Source organism: Elgaria multicarinata, chromosome 3 (genome assembly GCF_023053635.1).
Source record: "Elgaria multicarinata webbii isolate HBS135686 ecotype San Diego chromosome 3, rElgMul1.1.pri, whole genome shotgun sequence".
In the NCBI taxonomy this organism is placed as follows: domain Eukaryota; kingdom Metazoa; phylum Chordata; class Lepidosauria; order Squamata; family Anguidae; genus Elgaria; species Elgaria multicarinata.
Window position 1 is genome coordinate 139,197,235 of NC_086173.1, and position 12,080 is coordinate 139,209,314.

Here is a 12,080-nt window from a genome sequence, read left to right on the forward strand (position 1 = left end):
TCTTCTTATGATAGCATTTAAATTTTGTCAGGGAAAAAGCCATATCAATTCCACAAGTCTTTGAAAAAAATCTTTAGTGTTCATTGTTTGTAGAAGTAAAAAGCTGTATACAGCAGATAATATCCAAATCTTCCCATTAGTGTGTCTTTGGTTTACGTTTACCACTGGTGGTAAGAACAGTGACAAACTGTAAGACAGCAGGGATACCATTTTGATATTTTGAGTTTCTAAACAAAAATTAGGAACAAAATTGTATCTACTCTAACAGAGTGATCCTAAGCTTGTTTACTCAGAAGTAAGTCCCACTGAGTCCAAAGGTATTTACTCCCCATTAAGTGTATTTAGGAATGCAGCCTAAACTGGTACAACTTTGCCTACCTGGAAAGCAAAGCTTTGGCATTGGCTTATGCCAAGGTTTGTCCATTTATGTTCAAATTAGGTATCAATATGAGCTTAGCTGTAAAATAGTGTCACATGCATAGGACTAATTTCCACCCACCCGCCCCACACCAGCTATGTCACAGATAGCATGGCAAGTAGAGGCCTCCATCAAAGACCTTGACTTTCCACACCAGAGGGCTGCTTGCATTGCTATCCTATACACGCTTACCTGGGAGTAAATACCATTGATCATAACAGGACTTGCTCCTGAGTAGACATGCACAGGATTGTGCTGCACACCTGAATTTACCACTTGCTGGAGGATGGTGAAGTTGCAGACTTTGAACTGCAGTGAACAAGAGGGATGGATTAAGCCATCAATGGCAAGGGGTGGAGCCACAGAAGGAGAGGCACAAAAGACATGCGGTCGTCTCTCTCTCTCTCTCTCTCTCTCTCTCTCTCTCTCTCTTGCTTTCAGGGTTACTTGTGCCTCATCCAGAAAAGAACATGTTAATCCCATCCCTTTTAATGAAGAACTAAAGAAATACAACAGCAAACTACAGGACACTTAAAAGCATGGAAAGAAGCCAACAATTGAGTGGGAAGCAGTTGATTCTCCTAATACAGAACATAAAACAGAAATCAAGATTTGTCATACAAATCCTGTCCGTCATATCTGTGTGTGATCAAACCGGAGTACGAATCAGTTAAGTCAACATTTTCCTTACCTGGGATAGGAATAATGGGAATGGTTTCGTTTGGCACCACTCGGGGCGAACTGCTGTCTTCCACGTAGAAATGAGCGGTCTGAAAACATTTTCTGTGAATGCAAGAGAAACATCATCAGTACTTCCAGGGCTCCGTGATAATTTTGTCTGGGCTGAGCATTTTTAACAGGCAAGGAATCACACTCTGCCTCACCCCACCTATAAAGTTGTACTTTCAATTCTCCAATGCCAGGGACCTGAAAACCTGCTGTTCCATTTCACCAAAAAACAAGCTATTCATTTAGGAGAACCCTGTTTCTTACAAGTTGCCCAGGACGTTTAGCAGCTGAGAGATTGTGGCTTCTCTAACATACGCTTGCGAGATAAACTTTGGGTATCAGTTATTCCTGCTCAAGAGAGGATGAAAGCATCGCCACTGACACCCTATCGGAGACGTCCCAACCTGAGCAGACCCTTTGCTACTTGGCGCCAAGTAAAGAGCAGACAGCAGCTAAAGCAGAGCGTGCACAAGTGGAGCACTACTTCCTAAGGAAAGTTGCAATCCGGACAAGAAAGAGCTTTGGCTCATTAAACTCCTTGCCGCTGTGCAATCCCCTGCCCAGACTCCCCCTTCCTGCAAAACAACAAGAACCATTGCAAAAGCCTGTGGATGATATCAATTCAGACTCCCCCACCGCCTCGTCGAGTGGCTCCCAGAAGGTCAGAGGGCAGCCGCCATGCAGCGCACCGATGCTCCTAGCATCCAGACCTAAGGGCTCTCGTGCACCCACTAGCACTTTAAAAAGAAATCCTTTTGTTTTTGTTTTACCTGTACTTAATGCAAAGCAGGGAGCACAAGCTGGTCATCACCGAGAAGGCACTGAGGAGGAGAGTATCCAGAGATCCAATGAGCCTCTGCATGGCGATGCTAAGCAAGGCAGGGTTTTCCACCGGCAGCGTCACTGTTCATTGCTGCCTTAATGAGCTGCTTGAGGCTGGGACTGAATATTTAATGAGCCTTGCTCAGCATGAGCAGCTATTGTGACCAGAGAAGGGGCTGCTCTCAGCTGTCAGGAGCTCTCGACAATAGCCCGGACACGGAGCAGGGAGATCCCTCGCCCTGCCGCGCTTAATTAACTGCTCCTCAACACCTGTGCGGAGCCTCTGGTGCCACCTTGCTTAGCTTCCCCGACGCACTCGCTGGGGCTGGGGGCTGGTTTCCTGCCTCGGCTCAGAAAGGTCTGCAGCCTTCTCTGCTGCACAGTCCGGCTTCTGGAACTGTGGCCAAGCAGAAAAGCCCACTCCGTCCCGCCAGCTTTGCTGACACGGTCAAAGTAATTTGCACGGCCATTGTTCCAGCATAGAGATACATAGCAGAGGGCTTTATACAGGGCAGGGGGGGGAGGAGGAGGCAGAGCAACTCACATAGCTTTCGAAGGCCAAATAAATTACTTACAAGAAGTTATGAAAATCCAAAACAAGGCCTGACATTGTGCAATTGTAGTGGCGCCAAGGCTGGGACTGTTCAGACCGCAATGTTAAAAATAAGGGGGATGGTGGACCTCTGGAAATATTTCTCAAACTTTATGAACAGTACACCCCCACCCCCAGGAATCATGCTTTACCTTCTGCCCTCTTCTCCAATCCAATGCCCACAGCTGGGTCCTACAGGTGAGCATGCTGAGAGCTCCTTACATGCAGTTGTGTACATACAGCTGAATGGTTCATATCAAGATCTTTGGGATTGGGCCAGGGGTGGTCAACTTGTAGCCTTCCAGATGTTTTGGCCTACAATGCCCATGATCCCTCACCACTGGTTATGTTAGCTAGGACTGAAAGGAATTGTGGGTAATATTTGGAGGACTGGGGTAATAGTCCCCAAACTGACATTAAGCAAGGAATAGACCATGTTCTTTCTGACCGCAACCCCTCTCCTTAAAGCCATGCACAAGGAAACAAAAAAGCAGCAACTCTTTCTGAGCTCCTTCCGTTCCAGAAACTTTTGGGGTGATGGAGTCGCCCCACATATCCAAGGTGGAACAGTAATGGTCCTCTGTCCATGGGCATTCAAACCCATCCAGATCTCAGCTGATGGATGGACAGAGGCTCCAGAATCCTATCCATCCAGAATATTTGGAGCCACGTCCCTCACCTCCAGGCATCCACACTCTGGGACCATCACACTACAGTGTTCTAAACTAAGGGTATCCATCCAAGGGCCTCTACTTCCCTTGCTCGGCTTCGTCCATTCTCTTCTGCTGCCCCTTACGCCTGGAACGCTCTTCCAGAACATTTGAGAACTACAAGTTCAACCGCAGCTTTTAAAGCTCAACTAAAAACTTTTCTTTTTCCTAAAGCTTTTAAAACTTGATGTTGTGCAGACTTCTACTGTTACTTTCTACTGTTAGTTTTACCCTACCCTGTGCCTGCTTACCCTACCCTGTACCTGTTTGCATTCTCTTCCCCTCCTTATTGTTTTACTATGATTTTATTAGATTGTAAGCCTATGCGGCAGGGTCTTGCTATTTACTGTTTTACTCTGTACAGCACCATGTACACTGATGGTGCTATATAAATAATAATAATAATAATAATAATAATAATAATAATAATAATAATAGTCAGTGGAGCTGCAATAAAAATGCATTTAGTTACAGTGCATACAAACGCATGCTATATCCTTCCCTGCCTCCAAGGACCTGAGGGTGGTGTACGTAGGGGCTATTCCATATTTTTCTCCTACACAACAGAAGTAGGAGAAGCCACCCACATTGTATCATGGCTGAGTGGGGATTTGAACTCAAGTCTCCCAGGTTCAAGTCTTGACACTCTGTTCACTACATCACCCAGGCTCTCAGAACTACCAGAATAGGGACATCTGGCAATCCCAACTGCTGTGCACTTATGGTGCTTGATAAATAATGAAAGCAATGGCAGCTAAATTCATAGAAGCACTGAAACAATAGGCAGCCACTAAAGATCACATTTCACAGCATGGTTTTACTCAAAGCAGACCACTGCTTCCAGACAGAGCATCTTTTAATAAACATTTTCTGGGGACATTAGTCTATATTGAACTGATGCTTTTGGAGTCCAAAGTATGACATTCCTAAAAAAAAATAGTGTTTGTTTTCCTTGAATAGCGTGACTGCTCTCCCCCCCCCCCCCAACTTCCTGATAAGGAAAGAAGGACTTGGTTTCCACTTGGGTTGCCTTTATTTTGGACTACGGACACCCTGGGGACACGAAGGGGAATAAATCAGTCACACTAAGGGGAAGGGCTATGAATATGGATCAGGCAGGATGTGCATGTTTTTGATGCATTCAGGATTTTCTCCTTTGAGTGAAATATACAGAAAATCCATGGAGGATGGCTTCTGATACTGTGATCTTAATTTAAATATTTTTAAATTTTCCTCACAGAAGATCAAGAATCAAAACAGAAAAAAAAACATCCACATTTATGTTTTCCCTCCTCAGAGTGTTCTATATAAAAGTCATTATATTTAACAATAGCAAAGCTAATCTGATACAAATCTATCTGTGGTATGTTGTTGTTTATTCGTTCAGTCGTTTCCGACTCTTCATGACTTCATGGACCAGCCCACGCCAGAGCTTTCTGTCTGTTGTATATCTATACTGAATAGAGTATACCTTGTTTGGGGGCCCAGTATAATTAAGAAAAGGTGACCAGGTTAATAAAAATTCCACTGGGATAAGCTTATTTTTTATCATCCTGATCTGAATGGCTATTTCCCCCATGACTAGGGTGTACCAAAATGTTTTCAAAACAGAGTGTACCAAAAGGGTTAAATACCGAAGTGTCCTTCTTCCAACATTGATCAATTCTGAATTATCTACAATAGGCTTCTGATATTACTTAGTAAAATAACAAAGTTTTTTTTAACAAATAACACAACATCTACAGAAAAGCACACAACAATCATGTTTCCCATACTCAAGTGATCGTTCACCAGAATGGCTTTCCTGATGATCCCCAGGACCACTTGAATATCCACAAGGTGACACAATGGTCAAATGAATCCACCTTTAGTTTAGCTTCATAGCTAGTTACACTATGGGTGGAATGGCTGTCTAAGAGAAGAGAACATAGGAAGCTGTCTTACACCGAGACACATCGTTTGTCCATCTAGCTCAGTATTGTCCACTCTGAGTGGCAGTGACTTTCCAGAGGTTCAGACAGGAACCTTCCCCAGATCTACCTGGGGATGCCAGGAACTGAACTTGGGAACCTCTGCATGCAAAGCATATGCTCTACTGCTAAGAAGAGTGGGAAACGACTCTGGAAGATACTCCTGACCACCTAGCCATGGTAAGGTATTTGGGCAGTGTGGTGACCATATGGAAAGGAGGACAGGGCTTCTGTGTCTTTAGCAGTTGTATTGAAAGGGGAATTTCAGCAAGTGTCATTTGTATGCAGGCAGCACCTTGTGAAATTCCCTCTTCATCACAATATTTAAAGCTGCAGGAGCCCTGCCCACTTTTGTATCTGGTCACTCTAGTATAGCTCCTGAAGCTTTAACTGTTGCGATGAAGAGGGACTTTCATCAGGTGTTGCACGGATACAAATGACACCTGCTGAAATACTCCTTTCAATACAACTGTTAAAGATACAGGAGCTCTGTCCTCCTTTCCATATGGTCACCTTAGTTACATCTACACCTGCCATTGATGGAAGATCTTTCAGCAATGACTGCTTGAAAATATTAGTGGGGGAAAGCACTGAAATACATTTATCAGGGTCAATGAATGCTCATAATTCCTGTTACACAAACAGATAAGATCCGGCCTCTGAGATATCATTTTCATCTGACAATTCCCAGATTTTGTGATAAACTCAATTCATGAATTTAGCAAGTCATTTGCTCTGACGCAATACTATAAGCAAGTATATAAGAATGTTATGTGCATAGTGATCTGCCCACAGAGAGGGAACTGCCTTTGTTAAAGGAACAGAAATGGTAACTGGGAAGGCATTTCTATCACGTACATCACAACCCTAAGCTTGTTTATGAAAAAATGAAGTCACACGGATTTTACTATGACTTAGTCCCAGGTACATGAGCACACAATTCTAGTTTTAGTAGATATTTCAGTGCTGGACAAATCCCTATATGGAAAGGACGTTTGGGCACAGAAGTTTCAATGCTTCCAATTGATCACTTCACTAGCATTAAGTACGCCCAAAATACAGGTATGGTGTGATCTGTCTGATGGCATCCTTTTTGCTAGTACTGTAATAAGTATAGACAGGCCAATAGCATGGAATGAGGATGAATGCCATTTAATGTATGGATTTCTCATCAACAGCATACAGAAGTATAAAGTTAGCAGCAAAATATGAAGCTCGCTTTTGAAAACCAGGTACATTTTGGTATTAATTTTACAGTTATTATAGGAGCCACAAAACATTCCGTGTAGAGCTCATATCACCTACAACTCCTTGCATTCCCCAGCCAGCATTGCTGGATGAAGAACACTGGGATTTATAGGACTTTTTCCTGCCTAAACATGCCTAGGATTGCACCCAAACTGATATATTATGATGATGATCATTTGTGCACAGTCCAGGTACTTGAGATATCTCTTCAGCTGGCAAAAAGCAGCTAACCTTGAAGGACTGTATTTGAACCAATACTTGAGTCCATATGTAATAGACCCACAGCATCCCCCAACGTAGTGCCCTCCTGGTGTGCTGCCTGGGGATGATGGGAGTTGTAATCCAAACCATCTGGAGGGCACCATGTTGGGGAAGGCTGGTTCCACACTTGCTGAAACGCCTGCAGAATTGAAGAAACCATTTCAGAATCTCATAGTTGAAATGGCATTCTTCGTTCCAGTTCCAGAACAATCCAGACAGCCCACACGTGTTTTCAGCAAATCACTGAAAACTCTGTTGTCTTTCCAAGAAACCAGTGTGTTCACCAAAGCAGACCCATCATTCTTTCACCATCACCTCCTAGAACCCCATATGCTGTATTTCGGGGGCTGGCTTTCCCCAGCGAACAATAACTTTTTGAGATCTCAGAAATCAGACAAGCCATTGTGCACATGGGACAAAAAAAAAAGTACAAAAAGGGCTGCACTTTGAGATTAAACCCGTACAGAACAAGAACAGGATGGATGGATGGAGTTCTGAGAACAGCTGCAGGGATGGGGACTTAGGTAGAGAAATCCCTTGGCAAGTACAGAGCCCTTAGTTAGTGGGATAAAAATAAAAAAGCCAATGAAATAAAATGGAAATAGAACCTGCAAAATAATCAGTGATGCATGTTTTATTTTTTTGCAAAATCTAGGAGCCTGCATGAAAATGGTGTGTGTGTGTGTGTGTGTGTGTGTGTGTGTGTGTGTGTGTGTGAGAGAGAGAGAGAGAGAGAGAGAGAGAGAGAGAGAGAGAGAGACCTATGCACCATTGAAAGGAGAGTGCCTATTCTTGCTGGCGTGGTCAGGTCTCTACCCACCCCCTCCACTTACTCTCCAGGGCTGCTTAATTGAGAAATGTAGAGTTAAAATGTACCTGGAAAACACAACCTAAAGGTGCAATCTTGTTCATGTTTATATGAGGCGGGGGGTGGGGGAAGCCCTACAACTCCCAGCTGGAGTTGTAGGACTTATTTCTGTCTAAACATGCATAGGATCGCGCCATTAGTGAGCTCCTCCTTTGACTAGCAAGTAGCTGCTGGCTGCAATTAGAGACGTAAAAGGTGGGTGGTAGGTGGGAAGAAAAACAAACTTACTGCCCTTTTCAACAATAAGAAGTCCTGAATCACCAGGATCAGGATTTTTGGGGGGAACTAGCAACTTGTGGGCACCTGGACTTTTGCAGCCCTGAAGATAATACTCCTTATTGCAGGATTCCTGGCATCTATATTTGCTAAGAGAAAATATGACTGAAGAACACAAGAAGAGCCCTGCTGGATCAGACCAAAGGTCCAGGTAGTCCACTATCCTGCTTCCCACAATGGCTTCCCACAGGTGCTTCTGGGAAGCACACCAGCAGGGACTGGAGGCAGGAGCCCCCCTCCCAGTTTGGTGTCCCGTCCCGTCCCCCAGCAACTAGTATCCAGAGGTATTCTGAACATGGATGAATTAAACAATCAGCATGACTTGTAACTGTTATTTTGATTTAGTTTAGCCCTTTCTTAGAGCTTTTCTACATGAGGTTGTTAATCGGATGTTAATCTGCAATATCTACTTTTGGTTTCGTCAAAGAATTGAGATCTGAGCGCTACATGAGGAGAGTTTCCTTTCCTGCTTTTCCACTACATAACCTCTAGATGGCCCTGTGGTATAGAGGAATAGAGCCAATATGCAAGAAGAAATCACGCTTTCATCCACTTTCACAACTAAATACATTTTCACTGCTCTAAAAACAGTCACTGAAAGCCTTGGTTAGACACAGGAGGAAAACTGAAGGATTACACTGTTGTCTAGAGAATCCATAAGCAACCATGAATAGGGAATGACAAGTGCATGATACATTCCTCATGTAGAAAAATCCTTAAAGACATCTAATGGCCATTACATCTTGTAGCACTGGATTCCACAAATGCATTAGATGTTGGTCAAAGAAGCAGTTCCTTTCACCTCTTAATTTCATTAGGATGGACCCAGATTCTAGTGCCATGAGAGAAGGAAGAAAACCTCTCAGTCCTCCTTCTCCACACCATGTATCATTTTAAACAGTTTTATCATGTCCCCCCATTAGTTGCCTTCTTTCTAAATTGCCTCTTACATTATCCATTAGAGAGAGCGTGCTAAGAGAGGCTCTGGCACAATGATGCAACCAACCATATCTGAAATCACCCCAAATACTCCAGACCTGAAGTGTTGAGCCTGGGAACATGTGATATCCTTTTTAACATGGTGTGTGTGTGTGTGTGACACCAAAATTGTATTCCAAATTCAATTGCACCACAGATTTCTATAAAGGCGATACAGTTCTGGCTGTCTTATTTTAAATTCCTTTTGGTAGTAAGCAAAAGTAGTGTTAGCACTTAGAAACACCAGTGGGAGAATGCTGTTGTACTCACGTCCTGTTGTGAGTTTCCCATAGGCATCTGATTGGCCGCTGTGTGAACAGGATGCTGGACTGGATGGATCCTTGGTCTGCTCCAGCTTGGCTCTTACGTTCTTAGGGAAGGGGGGCCCATAGTGAGAGAACAGGGACATGTAGGAGGCGGCCTAGTGGCAGGCACTGTGCCAAATGGCCCCCAATCCTGGAGTTGTCCCTGAGCACATACGTGATATTATGGCAGGCGGAAGATTTTGAACAGTGTCCGCTCACTGACACTGTATGCAAATAAAGGTATGTTATGCTTCCTTGGTTCATTATGCTTTCCTTTATTTTATTGTGTTTGTCATTGAAGTAAATGATAGTACTCAAATGTTTTTAAGTGCCCCACAGCCTGATTTCAAGCAGTCATGTCACGATATGTTATGGGAGCTCTTTCACATAAGCAGAAAGGCAGAAGTGTGAATCACCTACATACCTGCTTTTCTGATGCGTAATTTGATGTTCAAAATCTTCCGCCTGCCATAATATCATGTATGTGCTCAGGGACAACTCCAGGACTGAGGGCCATTTGGCACAGTGCCTGCCACTAGGCCACCTCCTACATGTCCCTGTTCTCTCACTATGGGCCCCCCTTCCCTAAGAACGTAAGAGCCAAGCTGGAGCAGACCAAGGATCCATCCAGTCCAGCATCCTGTTCACACAGCGGCCAATCAAATGCCTATGGGAAACTCACAACAGGACATGAGCGCAACAGCATTCTCCCACTAGTGTTCTCCAGCAACTGGTAAACACTGGCATACCGTCTCTGATACTGGAGGCAATTTATAGTCATTACGATGAGTAGCCATTGATAGCCTTCAACTCCATGAAAACTTTCTTCAAATAAAAAAAGAAACACTGAAAAGGCAGGGCAGGATGACCACAGGATGTGGGCCCCAGTAGCCTTGGGCCCCGAGATAATGAACTGAATGCATTGGACTTTCTAACACTGCAATTTGTGAAAGCAGTTTACAGAACATGAATGGACTCTGATATAAAATGTCTGTTAATCCACCGTTTCAATAATAATGTGACATAGTGTACAGATGTGCTCATGCAGAGAGGATGCCTTACTCCTCAGGAAGTATTCTCAGCCTGAAGGCTTGAGAGATGCGGATCAAGACCAACCCAGAATGAATGGAAAGGTCAGCATGCGTGAGCCTCACCGAAGTCAATGGGGGCTGTTGAGAAGCAATGACTGGTGGGCTGGTCTCAAGATCGCACCTGCCTGCAGCCTGCAAAGCGTTCGATGGGGTCATCAGTCACTGGCTTTTACGAGCAAATCGTGTGGGCTCTGGCAATTAAGGAGCCTACAAAGAGAAAGCCCACACCAACAGCCAATCTACTGAATATGAATGAGAGCCTAGCCTGCTCATATGGAAGAGCATCTGTGTCCTCATTCACGGAAAACAAAATGGGTCCAGAAATATCACTTTCAGACAGGCTTTCACTTCAAGGGTCCAGCTGAAAGCCTCCAGAGGTGGCAAAAGATCCAGCGAGTAGCAGAAGGAAACTAAAATGAGGATGCAACAGCAGGATTAAGTACTACATCAGGAAGCATCTATGAATGCCTATGATTCAAGTCCATACATCATGAATGCCAGCATACTTCCACTTAACTAGCTAAATACCCTCCTACTCTGATTCTACTCAGGTACACGTGCTATAGAGGATAGGGGAAATGGACAGAGGGTGGGGGGAAAGATGGATTTCTAAAGCCTGCCTTTGCTGTTATGGATCATGAACTGGAATCCTCGCCAAGGGAGAATCTGACAGTCCATATTGTTCAACGAATGGGAATGAGTTTTGGGTCAGCAAGCAAAAGATCTGAGGTCTACTAAAATACTGGCAGGTGTACATAAAATTAAACTGTGCGTATAATAGACAAATTAAATTCCTATTGAATGTAGGGAATCTTTATAACGCTCATAGTGTAATCATTTCATTTTATAATGCTCACTGTGTAATCATTTTGTGTATAATAAACAAATTAAAGTCCTATTAAATGTAGGGAATCTTTAAAATGCTCATTCTGCAAGTATGTCACGTATGCAGCGTTCTTTTAATAAAGTTGTCAACATGCCAACAAACCAGCTCAGCCGATAAAAACACTTCAGAAAAAATCCATTCTTCAGACCAATTCCTCGGCTCTTTCCCAGTTTCGCTGCCCAACAGGAGCCACAAGTAATCCACTAATCGCCTTTTCACAGAGTCAAGGAAAACTGACACTTGCCACAGTTAACAAGGAAGTTCTCTATAGAGGTGAAAATCTACACAGTGGGGAGTAGGGGAAACCACCCTCATGGTAATAACAAAAAAGTAGGAAGTGGATGACCAGAAAGATACATTTCATTGAGCATTTAAAGCAGCATGCAATACTTTCCCAAGAAAGCTGTCATCATAATCGATGATGATGATGATGGGTAGAGATTTCTCCCTCACCACTCTCCAAATCTAAGAACTTAAAGTCAAGCAGTGAAATTGTCTGTTCGGAACAGGATGTACTCACACAATGCATAATTCGCTTACGAAATTGAGTTCCATTGGCTTCAGATGAATTCATGGAAGAGAGGTCTACCAACAGCTATAAGGCATGACAGCAAAATGGAACCTCCATGTTCTCTCTGAACACCAGATTAATGGGTATAATGGAGGAGGGCTGTGGCTCACTATTGTCTACACTAGCCTTCACCACACTACTGCTGGCTGGAGCATACTGGGAATTGTAGTCCAACACATCTGGAGGGGTTCAGATTGGGGAAAGCTGGTCTACACTGACGGATGAGTTGCAGCTCTCAGGGCTTTTAGACAAGAGGCCTTCACGACTTCACCTGGAGACACCTGGAATTGAACTTGGGACTTTCTGCACACATAATATGTGCTCCACAATCTACCACCCTGTCCTATGGATTTTA

General features: G+C 43.8%; 1 protein-coding gene across 4 annotated transcripts in view; it reads right to left on the reverse strand.

Moving 5' to 3' along the window:
* Window positions 1-12,080, reverse strand: part of PTPRG (protein tyrosine phosphatase receptor type G) — a 689,896-nt gene that overhangs the window by 61,104 nt on the left and 616,712 nt on the right. For all 4 annotated transcript variants that reach the window (XM_063122069.1, XM_063122068.1, XM_063122070.1 and 1 more), the window contains one exon: window positions 1,110-1,201. In XM_063122069.1, the coding sequence (XP_062978139.1) occupies window positions 1,110-1,201 (92 nt within the window). The remainder of the gene's footprint in view (window positions 1-1,109; window positions 1,202-12,080) is intronic.